Source organism: Crotalus tigris, unplaced genomic scaffold (genome assembly GCF_016545835.1).
Source record: "Crotalus tigris isolate CLP2741 ecotype Arizona unplaced genomic scaffold, ASM1654583v1 scf7180000019553.37968852642:3898890, whole genome shotgun sequence".
NCBI classification, from domain to species: Eukaryota; Metazoa; Chordata; class Lepidosauria; order Squamata; family Viperidae; genus Crotalus; species Crotalus tigris.
Window position 1 is genome coordinate 1223843 of NW_024097591.1, and position 12986 is coordinate 1236828.

General features: G+C 48.0%; 2 protein-coding genes across 2 annotated transcripts; one reads left to right on the top strand and one right to left on the bottom strand.

Moving 5' to 3' along the window:
- Positions 1-1489: 1489 nt before the first annotated feature.
- On the top strand, positions 1490-8944 carry UBXN1 (UBX domain protein 1). The gene is made up of 10 exons (XM_039363259.1): positions 1490-1617; positions 3539-3629; positions 4500-4553; positions 4647-4768; positions 4957-5023; positions 5558-5749; positions 6301-6352; positions 7024-7143; positions 7472-7655; positions 8651-8944. Exons 2-10 carry the CDS (start codon positions 3574-3576, stop codon positions 8698-8700), a joined length of 897 nt encoding a protein of 298 aa, XP_039219193.1. The 5' UTR covers positions 1490-1617; positions 3539-3573; the 3' UTR covers positions 8701-8944.
- A 435-nt stretch (positions 8945-9379) lies between these two features.
- DMAC1 (distal membrane arm assembly complex 1) lies at positions 9380-10930 on the bottom strand. Its single transcript, XM_039363260.1, has 2 exons — positions 10603-10930; positions 9380-9738 (listed from the first exon to the last, which is right to left on the bottom strand). Exons 1-2 carry the CDS (start codon positions 10811-10813, stop codon positions 9686-9688), a joined length of 264 nt encoding a protein of 87 aa, XP_039219194.1. The 5' UTR covers positions 10814-10930; the 3' UTR covers positions 9380-9685.
- Positions 10931-12986: the final 2056 nt, after the last annotated feature.

Sequence of the window (12986 nt, forward strand, 5' to 3'; positions counted from 1 at the left end):
AGATGATAGATAGATAGATAGATAGATAGAGATAGAAAGATGATAGATAGACATAGATGATAGAAAGAAAGATAGAGAGAGATAATAGAAAGATGATAGATAATCTATCTATCAATCTATCGATCATCTTTCTATCATCTCTATCATAGACAGATAGATAGATAGATACATAGACAGAAGATGATAAAGAGATGATAGATAGATACAGAGAGATAGAGAGATGATAGACAGAAGATGATAAAGAGATGATAGATAGATACAGAGAGATAGAGAGATGATAGACATAGATGATAGAAAGAAAAAAAGATAGATGATAGATAGATAGATAGATAGATAGATAGATAGATAGATAGATAGATAGATGATAGATAGACAGACAGATGGACAGATAGATAGAATGTGAGTACAACACATTAAAACTCTGTTCAATAGGACAACCTCTGAAAGTAAAAGCGTCTAAGACAAAGTCAGGACAGCTAAAATGCAAATACATTTTAATTACAATGAATGTAATGAGGGCCAATCAGGGTTCATGGATCTTCTGTGCCAAAAGGCAGCCTGTGTTTGTTTGTGTGTGTACGTTCTGTATGTGTTTGTGTGTGCCAGGCCAGGGAGGAGGACCTGGGCAAAGGGCCAGGGGACCCAAAGAGCTGAGAAAAGCTGGAGTAGCTGAACTGGAAGGATTTGCTGGCCCCGAATTCACCTTTTCACAATCAAAGAGTCTGATTGTTTATTCGGATGAGTCAGATTTGTACCCAGGCTGGACAGAGAATAGCTGAGCGACCTTCACTCAAAGACACAGAAAGCTTTAACTCTTTGCAGGAGCAACACCACAAGCCAGCCTGCCTAAGATGGATAAGTAAACTGGGATTAAACCAATCGGGGTTTAGTGTGTATGCAAACCTAGGCTAGGATGCACGCAATGAGCTGACATTTCGCCAATTGAGGGGAGCGTTTCTCAATCTGAGCAATATGAAGATGGGTGGATTTCAACTCCCAGAATTCCCTTCCAGCATGTTTTAAGATGGGGGGCATAAACTCCCAGAATTCCCCAGCCAGCCTGCTTTAAGATGGATGGACATAAACTGCCAGAATCCCCCAGGCAGCAAGCTTTAAGAGGGGTGGACTCCAACTCCCAGAATGCCCCTCCAGTGTGAGAATTGGGGACTTCTGGGAGTTAAAACCCCACCAATCTTAACCATTGCTGAAGCTGAGAAACACCAGCTTAGCTAGGGCATGTTGCACTCAATAAACCTCTATTTAGCCAATCGTAGTTTGCTTTGGGGGGGGCGTCTTGCAAAAAACCCGAACGCCGCTTTCAATAAACCGCCATTAAGCCAAAAACTGCAGTTTGGGGGCTGTCGTGCGGAAAAAAAAAAAAAAAAAGCGGAAAAAAAGCCAGCGGCCGCGAACGGCCGCGAGAGGGCAGCAAAGAGACGCTTGGCGCGAAGGCGAAGCGCGGAGGCGAAGGCGAAGGCGCGGCGCGTCCCTCCGCGGCCACCGTCGCCTCTTCCGGCATCCCTCCCTCCCACGTGACCCAAACAGCCTCGCGCTTCCGGGGCCTTCCTTGCCGCCGCTTCCCGCTTCTTCGCCGGGGCCGCCGAGCCGGAGCCGCTGGTGAGCGCCTCGCCCCGGTCTTCCCTTCCCGGGCAGGGCAGGCTGGGCTCGCGCGGGCCGGGTGGGGGGAAGAGCGTGGGGTCTCCTCCGGGGCTGCTCCCGAGGCCGGACTACAAGGCCCATCGCCCGCCGCCGCGGCTGGAGGGGGCCCGGCCTAACCCATAATCCCAAGCCAGGCTAATGCGACCTCCCTCCTTCCCTCCCACGTGGGTGGGACGACGGCCTTTTGCATTTCCCTCCCCCGGGGCTGGCATTCCTAAAGTCTGGAGAGACTACAAAGCCCATCACCCCCTCAATCGGCAGCCAGTCCCCCTCCTATCTGCCTACCACCCACCATCCCCGGCCTGGATGGTGGTTTTGCATTGTGGGGCGGGGGAGGCGGCCGTCGTGCCACCAGTTTCCCCCCCCCCTCCGAGGCTTCTGCCTCCCCTCCCCTCCAGTTGGGCTGGATTACAAGACCTATCCTCCCCTGCCAGCCCAGCCATTGGTTTGGGGCTCCAGTCTGTATGGGGAATGCCCCCCCTAGAAATCCCTCCCTCCCCCTTTGCATAATGATGTATACTGGGGTCAGATTGAGAGAAAGGGCCAATTGGGCTGGATCACAAGACCTATCCTCCCCTGCTAGGGCAGCCATTGGTTTGGGGCTCCAGTCTATATGGCGAATGAAACACCCCCCCCATAGAAATCCCTCCCCCCCACTCTTTCCTCTGCATAATGGTGTATACTGGGGCCAGATTAAGAGAGGGCCAAATATTTGATATATAATAAATATGATAATATAGTTAATATTTGGGGAGGGCCAATCAGCCCCTGAGCAGGACAGCCACATAAATAAATAGATTTTATCCTATTCAGCCAAAATCATCTTCCCTCCAGCAACTGAACAAACTAAACTTCAAAGCTATTCCGCCCCTAAATGTCAAAATTTCTCCTAATCATCAAGAATGCAATTCTTGGGTTTTTTTCCATATGGGAAAGAGAGAGAATTAATTCTACTTTCATTTTATCCCGTGAGCAAACAGGGATTTAAATCTAGGTTTCCTCAACAATCCCTGTGGCTTTTGCTGAGGTTCATTCAGCCTTGGTGATTTCCTTCCCCAAATGAAGGATCCGTTTATAGAGAGATCCATCAACCCTTCTGGGTTTTTTTGGGGGGAGGGGTCTCCCCAAATTCTCAGGGCAAAGGCTGAAAGAGTGTTTTGCAGGGTGATTTTTGCTCTTTGCTTGGTGCCTGTTGAAAAGATTCCCTTTGAATAATGAGATGGGTGGCATAGCAATTTAAATAATACATAAAAAGTGGGATCGGGAGCTGGAAATTCAACATTTTTTTTCTCTTCAGGAGCTAATCTTTGTCTTCTGACAGAATTGCCTTCAGGGCAGGAGCTTATATATCTAGTCACAGAAAAAAAAAATCTTTCCAATGAGAGAATGTTAAGTTTTGAATCTTAATATTTCTGAGCCTCAGATAAAGAATCTAACATTGGTGAGGGCAGAATCTGAAGAACACATTATTGTCCTTTTTTTATTATTGTGGGCACATTGGAACACATGAAAAATGAGATTTTGTTGCCTGCTTTCAAAAGCGTGCACATACATGACACACATACAGACATGCTATATATATTTCCAACACTGGAAGTTTTTAAGAAGAGACTGGACAGCCATTTGTCTGAAATGCTACAGGGTTTCCTGCCTGAGCAGGGGGTTGGACTCGATGACCTCCAAGGTCCCTTCCAACTTTATTATTATTATTATTATTATTATTATTATTATTATTATTATTATATACATACCGCAACCAGGGAAGGCTGCGATAAGGACAAACCCATTTTTGCAGTGAAATACAGTCTGACGGATAAAACCCACAGCGTGTCAAAGGCCTAATGTCTTTTTTATTATTATTTTTATTATTATTTTGCAGAATTTGCTGGCAGTGACGGTTGTAAGGCTGGCCTGATGGAGAGCACGGCGTTGGAAAGTTTAATTGAGATGGGCTTCCCGCAGAACCGAGCGTATGTCTCCATCTGGAAAAAGTGTGGGAACGTGTGTGGGAGGACTCCAGAGCTTATTTAAGCAAGCGGGTTGTGAAAATGCACACCTGTAGCTTGGGGGAGGGTTTTGTTTTTGTTTTTGTTTTTAAACAAGGAGCGTAGCTGGATTTTTACGGAGGCTTTTCTGGACTGTGAGGCAGCTGGATGTAGAGAAAACATGGAAAAACAGAACTGTGGGGTCCTTGGTGATCTCTGAGCTGGGTGGTTTTGCTGGAGACGTTTCATGACCCAGCTAGGGAACGTCATCAGTGCTGGAAGGGAGGAGGGTTTTCTCCCTGTTGATACACAGTGGCTTGACCTGTCAGTGTTGCTGGGGGTATTCTTGGTTAGATGGTTGTTTATTGAGTTGTAAAGTGACAACACTAAAGGCAAGCTACTTGTATATAAATAGAAAGTAACCCCCACCACTACTCTTCCAGCACTGATAATGTTCCTTAGTTGGATCTTGAAACATCTCCAAGCCAGCAAGCTTAGAGGGCATTAAGGACCCTACAGTCCTCCTCCTCCTCCCTGCAAACCCCCCTCCTAGTACTGATGGTGTTCCCTAGTTGGGTCTTGAAACATCTGCAAGGAAACCATCCAGCTCAGAGAGCACCAGGGACCCCACAGTTCAACCCCGGGCCGCAAACTGTCGCTTCCATCAGAAACGAAGCATCACCGCATGAATTTTTCCTTGTTGCTTTCCTTGCGACCGTCTTTGTTCCTCAAGGAGCTGTCAGAGCGGCGGAGTCGTCCTTATTTGGGGGAGGGAGAGCGGGAAAACGGGGTGCAAAATCCTGGGCTTTCCATGGGTGTGTGTGTGTGTTGAATTCCACGCTTTCTCTTCCCCAGGGAGAAGGCCCTGGCGTTGACCGGGAACCAGGGGATCGAACAGGCCATGGATTGGTGGGTATGCTCTCCACCCGTCCCTTTCTCTGCAGACGCCCTCCTTCCTCCCCCCCCCTCCCCTTCTGAGCGGCGCCTCTCTCTCTGACCCAGGTTGGTGGAACATGAGAACGACCCCAGTCTGGACGATCCCTACGTGGCTCCGCAAGGCCACGTTCTGGACGCCGAGGAAACCCCTGAAGGAACGACGCCGGATTCGGTGGAGGGTGGATCAGGTCAGAACAAATCTTGTGTGTGTGTATGTGCTGGCTGCCCTCGGCGCAGGTGGTCCTCGACTTACAACAGTTTAGTGACTGTTCAAAGTGACAACACACTAAAAATTACTGTTTTTATTGTGCTTATGATTGTTTTTATTTGCCTGGTCCCTTGAAAAGGCCGTAAAAGAACTCCCCCCCCCCAATAGGTGAGCTGGCTGAAGGAGAGACGCAGCAGCCCCTGACGGAGGAGGAGAAGCAGGAACAGACAAAAAGGTTTGGCCTTCCTTCCCTTCCTCCTTCCTTCTTTCCTTCCTTCTTTCCTTCCTTTTCTCCCTCCCCTCCTTTTCTTTCTCCTCCCTCTTTCCTTTCTTTCCTTCCTCCCCTCTCTTCTCTTTTTCCTTCCCTCCCTCCCTTTTTTCCCTTCCTTCCTTCCTTCCTTCCTTCCTTCCTTCCTTCCTTCCTTCCTTCCTTCCTTCCTTCCTTCTCATTGCTTCCTTCCTTCCCTCCCTTCTTCCCTTTCTTTCTCCTCCCTGCTTCCTTCCTTCCCTCCCTTCTTTCTCCTCCCTCCTTCCTTCCTTTCCTCCCTCCCTCCCCTCCCTTTCTTTCTCCTCCCTCTTTCCTTTCTTTCCTTCCCTCCCTTTCTCCTCCCTGCTTCCTTTCTTCCTCCCTCCCTCCCTCCCTCCCTCCCTCCCTTTCTCCTCCCTGTTTCCTTCCTTCCTTCCTCCCTCCCTCCCCCCCCTTAATCTTTCCTGTCTTTTCTCCCTCCCGGGATAACCCCCCCCCAACGGTTCCTTCCTTTCCCCCCAGGATGATGGAGCTGATTTCCCAGAAGCAGAAGGAGCGCGAAGAGCGGGAGAAGCGGGAGAGCATCGAGCGGGAGAAGCAGCGCCGGAAACAAGGCCAGGAGCTGCTCCTCCTCCGCCAGAAGCTGCAGGAGGACGAGATGAAGAAGCTGGCCGAGGAGCGCCGGAGGGAGAAGCTGGAGGAGAAGCTGGCCAAGTGAGGGGGGGCCTGGGCGGGGGGGGGCGGGTGTCAAAGAGCGTGGGCGTGTACACCAGGAGGAATCCGGGGGCAAATCCCACTCTAAACCTCAACCTTTCTGCCTTTTAGGACTTCAACTCCCAGAATCCCCCGGCCAGCCTCCTTTTAAGGGGGTGTGGGCGGCTGCTGGCTGGCTGGCTGAGGAATCCTGGGAGTTGAAGTCCAGCCATCTCAAAAGTTTTTAAACGCTGCTTAAACAGGAGGGGGAGCTTGGGACTACGCCTCCCAGCATCCCTCAGTCCTGGCCCTGTTGGCCTCTTGGCTGCCGGGAAGCTGCTCAATTGTGGGCCTGGAGGTGGAAGGGGGGGGGCTGAAGCATTGCATTCTGTCCCTCTGCTTTCTCTTCGTCCCACGGTCCGTCCCGTCCCCCCCCCCCCCGACGTTCTTCCCATCCTTCCAAGATCTCCAGCATTGGTGGATGTCATTTCCACCCCCCCCCAACTCTGAAATGAATAGGGATCCTTCCAGCATTGACACACACACACACACACACCTGTTCCTTTTTTCAGGCAGCGAGTGCGAGAGAAGATTGAACGGGATAAGGTGGAGAGAGCCAAGAAGGTGAGGAAAGAAAATGTTTTTTTTTTAAACTTTTATTTAGACTAGTCTTACGGTTTTCTTCCTCTCTCCTTCCTTCCTTCCCTCCCTCTCTCCCTATTCTCTTTCATCCCTTCCTTCCTTTGCCTTTCTTTCTTTCTTTCCTCCTTCCTTCCCTCCCTCTCCTCTCCCTATTCTTCCTTCTCCCTTTTCCTTCCTCCCTTCTTCACTCTCTTCCTATTCCTTCCTCCTCTTCCCTTTCATCTCCCTCCCATTCCTTACTCTTCCTTCCTTCCCTTTCCTCCTTCCTCCTTCCTTCTCCCTGTTCTTCCTTCTTCACTCCCTCTTCCTATTCCTTCCTCCTCTTCCCTCCCACTCCCTATTCTTCCCTTCCTTCCTTCCCTCCTTCCTTCTCCCTATTCTTCCTTCCTTCCTCTTCATGCATTCCTATTCCTTCTTCTCTTTCCTTTCTTCCCTCCCACTCCTTATTTTTCCTTCCTTCCTTCCCCATCTCCCTTTCCTCCTCCGTCCCTCCCTCCCTTCTTTCCTTCCCTCCCTCATCCTAGCTAGGGAATTATGGGAGTTGAAGTCAACTCGTCTCAAAGTTACTGAGGTGGAGAGACTCGGGCTTAGGGATTGCACTGCTTGGCGGGTGACCTTTGCTCCCCTCCCTGGTTCTCGCCCCCCCCCCCTAGTTTGGCTGCAGCAGTGCCACCCAGGCCTCCGCCCTGCCTGAGCAGGTGGACCCGGTGCTCATCTCCTCCCCCAGCCAGGAGCCCCCCGTCAAGCGGGAATACGATCAGTGCAAGATCCAGGTAAGGCGCTGGGAACTTGGGATCCGGATGCCTCTTGTTTTACTCGCAGCAAAGTCTGAAATGGAGATAAAAGGACTCCTTTTTGTACAGGCAGTCCTCGACTCAAAGGGGTTCGTTTAGTGACCGCTCAGAGTTAACGACGGCATTAAGTGACTTGTGGCCGTTTTCCACACTTAAAAATGCCTGTTGTGGCACTCCCAGCGATCCCGTGGCTGAAATTCGGACCCTTGGTCCATGGCTTCTATTTACGACGGTCGCAGTGGCCCGGGGATGTCGCGCAATCCCCTTTCGTGACCGTCCTGACCAGCAAAGTCGATGCTCCCAACAGGTGAGACTCCTGGACGGCACCTCCCTGACCCACACCTTCAAGGCCAGGGAGCAGCTGGCAGCCGTGCGGCTGTACGTGGAGCTGAACCGCCAGGATGGCGGGGAAGACCCTTTTCACCTCCTGACGAGTTTTCCCCGGCGGGTCTTCACCGAGGACGACATGGAGAAGCCCCTGCAGGAGCTGGGTGAGTTTGGGCTCTGATGGAGGCATCCCACGCTTTGCCTCAGAGTCTTCACCCCTTAAGGGCCAGGCAGGACCCCCAAGCATTAAACAGAGAGAGGGGGGGCGGGTGATAGATAGGTAGATAGATAGATAGATAGATAGATAGATAGATAGATAGATAGGCAGACAGACAGACAGACAGACAGACAGACAGACAGACAGATAAGATGTAGGTAGGTAGGTGATAGAGGCAGATACTGGTAAATAGATGACAGTGGTATAGATAGATAGATAGATAGATAGATAGATAGATAGATAGATAGATAGATAGATAGATAGATAGAGGTAAATAGATGATAGATAGTGGTACATAGAGGTACATAGAGATAGATAGATAGTAGATAGATAGTTGTATAGATAGATGATGGATGGATAGTGAGATAGATAGAGGTAAATAGATGATAGTGGTAGATAGATCGATGGATGATGTAGATAGTGATAGATAGATAGATAGATAGTGGTAGATAGATGATAGTGGTAGAGATAGATAGTAGATAGTGGTAAATAGATGATAGTGGTAGATAAGATAGATGATAGAGGTATAGTGGTAAATGATAGATGGATAGAGTGATAGTGATGGATGGATAGTGATAGTGTAGATAGATGATAGTGGTAGAGATAGATGATGGATGGATAGTGGTAGATAGATATAGGTAGGTATATAGTGGTAAGTAGGTAGATAGATTATAGTGGTAGATAGATGATAGATAGATATAGAGATAGGTAGATAGTGGTAGATGGATGGATGGATAGTGATAGATAAACCAACCTTTATTGTCATTTTTTATTGCAGGCACAACGGCATACATTAAAAATGAAATTTAGTTGCTTGCTCTCAAAGCGTACACTTACATAACACACATTTAAACATACTATATACAACATATGTCTAGACCTACACCCTTACATATAAGTAACATAAACATATATTTTTTCCCCCTTCCTCTTTTTCTCCAGGACTGGTGCCTTCCGCCGTGTTGATAGTGGCAAAGAAGGGCAACAGCTGAGTGCCTCTCTTTGCTTGTGACGGTTGCGGCTTTCCTTCCTTCGCACCGATTGACGGAGGCTGACCTAACCTCGTCACCAGGTGCCACCGTAGTGCGCCAGCCCCTCCTCTCCCCAGAGACTCTGAAACAGCAGCCCTTGACCCAGGGACACCGAAACAGACACTGTGTGGGTAGAAGAGTTGTAGAGGACCCAGCGTTTTGCAATTGGATAACCCCCCCCTCGAATAAAACCTCTTCACTCTGGTGTGCCCTTGGTGGTTTCCTTTCTCACTGGATCTAATCTGCCGGCAGGCAGCCCTTCCCAAGTTCGCTCTCTCACACGCACATCCAGTTGTGAGCCCCCAAAATACCTGGCACTGTGAGGTAGACTGCCTCGGAACGAGGAGGCCGGATTGCAGCTGAAAACTCGCACAATCCAGATGTACCTGTTTCCCGTAACAAGTGGGAGCCGAAATTCCAAATTATCCACTGTGACCGTGGGAGTTGAAGTCCACAAGTCATAAAAAGGGCCAAGTTGGAAGACCTTTCCCAGAGTTCCTCAGCCAGGCACACTGGCTGAGGAATTCTGGGAGTTGGAAGTCCACAAGTCATCAAAGGGCCAAGTTTGAAGACCCCCGACGTTGAGGATCAGTTTCACAGGCCAAGCAAAGAGAGAAGACACACAAAACACATGGCAAAATTAGAAGTGTTTTTTTTTCTATTCATCCAAAGAAGCATTTTACTGCAATATAGCAAAATATAGACAATATAGGTTCTTCTGTTTACTGAATGGAATCAGTTCCACATCCTTCTTGAATCGTGACTTGACCGTTTTGACACAGGAAACAAAAAAAAAAAAGCAACTGCAAGCAGCCGTTTTCCATGGAAGATAAAACCCGCAATATTTCTGTCTTATCTTAATGTGGATCCCAGGACATCCCAAATGAAAGATTTCCCTCTTTTAGATCTTGGAAAACCTTTGCTGATGAAGTACGTCTTTCCCGTTTTACTTCGGCTGGATGGGATCCAAGATGACTATGACTGCCCAAGTGGAAAGGCCTGAAAAGACACAAAAATAGTTGTCAGCAAAGGGGGCGCAATCAAGTTGGCGGATTGATCACTTGTGTTCGGCAAAGAATTATTAGCCCCACCCTCCCCAGGAATGGACAGCTATATAAATCCAATGCCATAATCATTGATAATATATTGACACTAAGATAGTAAAAATATTTTGAAAATATTACAGGCCAAGTTGGTCTGTAGTAGTGAAGCTAGAAACCAGGAGACTGGGAATTCTAGTCCCAACTTAGCTACGAGAGACAGCTGGGGGACTTTGGACAAATCACCAAGAGACACTGAGTTCTAGTCCTGCCTTAGGCATGAAAGCCAGCTGGGTGACTTTGCATCAATCACCAGGAGACGGTGAATTCTAGTTCCATCCTAGCCATAAAAGCCGGCTGGGTGATTTTGAGCCGTTTACTACCATCTTAGGCATGAAAAAAAAACCTGCTGGATGATTTTGGGCTAATCCCTCCCTTTCAACCCAGCCCGCCTCACATGGTTGTTATGGTGAAAAAGAGCAGGAGAACGAAGCGTTGTCTACTGCCTGGAGTTACTTATAAAGTAATAAAGGAGGGATGAAAAAAAAAGGAAAAAATCTAATCAATAATAACAGCCTCCTCTTTCTGAATGAAAATCTTATTCCGAAGGCGCTAGTCCTCGTGATTCAGACACTAGACACCACTACAATCCTGGCTAACAAGCTTAATATTAAATTCTTGCGACCTGGTGGCCGAGCCGCGTCATTGCACCCCCTGCAAAAAAAACCCTCCAGCGAGGAATGAGCTCCGTTCTGCAAGCAAGAAGGCGTTGCACGTGTCAACCTTGCACGTCCGAATCTTCCCCACCCCACACCCGGGTTACCGATGGCGAAAACCAGCCGGAAGACGTCGAAGACCTTTCCGGGCCTCCTTTGCCGCAAGGACTGGCGGACGCCCATGTAGACCCAGACCCCGGAGGCCAGCAGCCCCCCGCCCGTCAGCATGCGGCAGCTGAAGCAGGACCAGAAGGCGGATTTCTTGGGGGCCGCCGGGGAAGAACCCGCCACCACGCCGCTCCCGGGCTGGGCCGCCATGAGCCGCTCCAACCGGATACTGGAAGCGCGGAAAGGAAGGTCGCCGGGGAAGGACAAAAACAAGGGACGTCCGACCTCTATAAAACTCCGGTTGGGCAACGGGGCTCCTTGCCGTAGGTTCCCCCTTCTCCCCCTTACTCCCATTTCTTTTCCTTCCTTTCTTCTCCTTTTCTCTCCCTTCCTTTCTCCCATCTTTTCCTTCCTTCCATTTCCTTTTCTCTCTTTTCCTTTCTCCTCCCCTTCTCCCATCTTTTTCTTCTTTCCTTCCTTTTCCTTTTGTCTCCCTTCCTTTCTCCCATCTTTTCCTTCCTTCCTTTTCCTTCTCTCTTCCTTTCTCCTCCCCTTCTCCCATTTTTTCCTTCCTTTCCTCTCCCTTCCTTCCTTCTTCCTTTTCTCTCCCTTCCTTTCTCCTCCCCCTTTCTGCCATCTTTTCCTGCCTTCCTTCTCCTTCCTTTCTTCCTACCTACATATGCATATTAGCAGTATTAGTGATTAAACTGCAGTTAAAATAGTTAACCAGCTTTAACTATATATTTATAAATATATAAATAAGTTATTAAAGCACAGCTATGAAAATTAAGTTGCTAAATGCCTTACATAAAACACTAGTAACTATATATTTACAAATACATAAATGTTAATAAACTGCAGCCATCATATGGCTTCCGCAGTTTTTCTACCGTAAACTCACTTATCAGAAGCATTTCTGTTCTTGAGCATCTCTCTATCAATTTCTAGATTAATATTTCAAAATTTCTATGTTAATATTTTACCTTGTTTCTTTTACTTTGTCACCTCTAGGCAAGATGGGCAGCTTATAAATTTAAATAAAATAAACTTTTCAGGACGAACCAGACACTAAGCTAGCAACAGGCAAAACATTTTTTTTGTTGTTGTTGCAGCTTGATGTGTGAATTCAAAGAGCCAGGCAAAGACAAAAGGATGACCACGCTGGGCCATCCTAAGGACGTGCATTTGTCTAAGGTCCATTTTTTGATTTTGCCAGACATGAAACACACAGAGAATGACACTCCAAGTGCCCTTTTTAATTTATGAAGACAGCTTACCAAGCAAGCCGCAGAAGGACCCCAAGAAATAAACGGGTCGAAGGAAAAATGTGGTTTTTCATTACAGAGTCACAACACTGTGCAGTCAAAGCAGCTCTGTCGAGTCACAGCCGTTGCTACTTCTTCCAAGAGAAAGGTTTCCGGGCCCAATTCTCATCAGTCGATGCAGCCTCTTTAAGGATTTCCATTATCAAGGCGTTCTGTCGTTGTGTGTCCGTAGAGTGCTGGCTGGGCTCCCGGAATTTCTGTGGGGAGAACAAAGATGTGAGGAAGACAAAGCAAGGTTTTTGGACATCCCCGTTGTGTGGATCTGTACATCACCTGAGGTGGACAAACTACTTGTTGTTTGTGAAATAAGCCACATCTCTTCTCCTAAATAGTCAGAAAAGATTCTAGTCCTCATGGTTCTGAATATGATCTTCTTTAAGAGGCTAATCCTTGTGCTTCTGAATAGGATATGTTATTTAAGGTGCTAATCTTCGTGTTTCTGAGTAGAATCTTATTTAAGATGCTAGTCCCTGTGGTGATCTAAAGTGCTAGTTTGGTGTAGGTGTGAAGGTATTGATGAAATGAAATAAGAATTTAATAAGCAAATAAGTTTAATGAATGAAATAAAAAAAGCCTGGTACTTCTGAATGCGATCTTATTTAAGGCACTAGTCCTTCTGATTCAGAACTGGATCTTACACAAGGCACTAGTCATGATTCAGAACAAGGTAACTTTTTTCCTTCAATGTCACGCAAGGCACTAGTCATGATTCAGAATAGGGTCTATATGCAAGGTGCTAGTCCACGTGGGGACTTTATGCAAGGCACTAGTTTTCATGATTCAGGCACTAGTCCTGCTGGGAACTACGCAAGGCGCTAGTCCTCGTGATTCAGAACAGGGTCTTTATGCAAGGTACTAATCTGCATGATTCAGAACAAGGCCTTATGCAAGGCGCTAGTCCTGCTGGGAACTTTACACAAGGCATTAGTCCTCGTGATTCAGAACAGGGTCTTGACGCGAGGCGCTAGTCCTCGTGTTTTAAAGCAGCACCGTAGGCCTCCCCCTATTTCCTGACCTTGCTGAGCTTCGCCGACCGCACCTCGTCGGACGGCCACAGC

Bases quoted from the DNA above. Each gene is read 5' to 3' on its own strand.
- UBXN1 (XM_039363259.1), top strand. From the start codon at position 3,574: ATGGAGAGCACGGCGTTGGAAAGTTTAATTGAGATGGGCTTCCCGCAG. The intron at 4,769-4,956 runs GTCAGAACAAAT...CCCCCCCAATAG, and splicing joins TTCGGTGGAGGGTGGATCAG to GTGAGCTGGCTGAAGGAGAG. The intron at 5,024-5,557 runs GTTTGGCCTTCC...CTTTCCCCCCAG, and splicing joins AAGCAGGAACAGACAAAAAG to GATGATGGAGCTGATTTCCC.
- DMAC1 (XM_039363260.1), bottom strand. From the start codon at position 10,813: ATGGCGGCCCAGCCCGGGAGCGGCGTGGTGGCGGGTTCTTCCCCGGCG. The intron at 9,739-10,602 runs GTAACCCGGGTG...GTGTCTTTTCAG, and splicing joins CCGGCTGGTTTTCGCCATCG to GCCTTTCCACTTGGGCAGTC.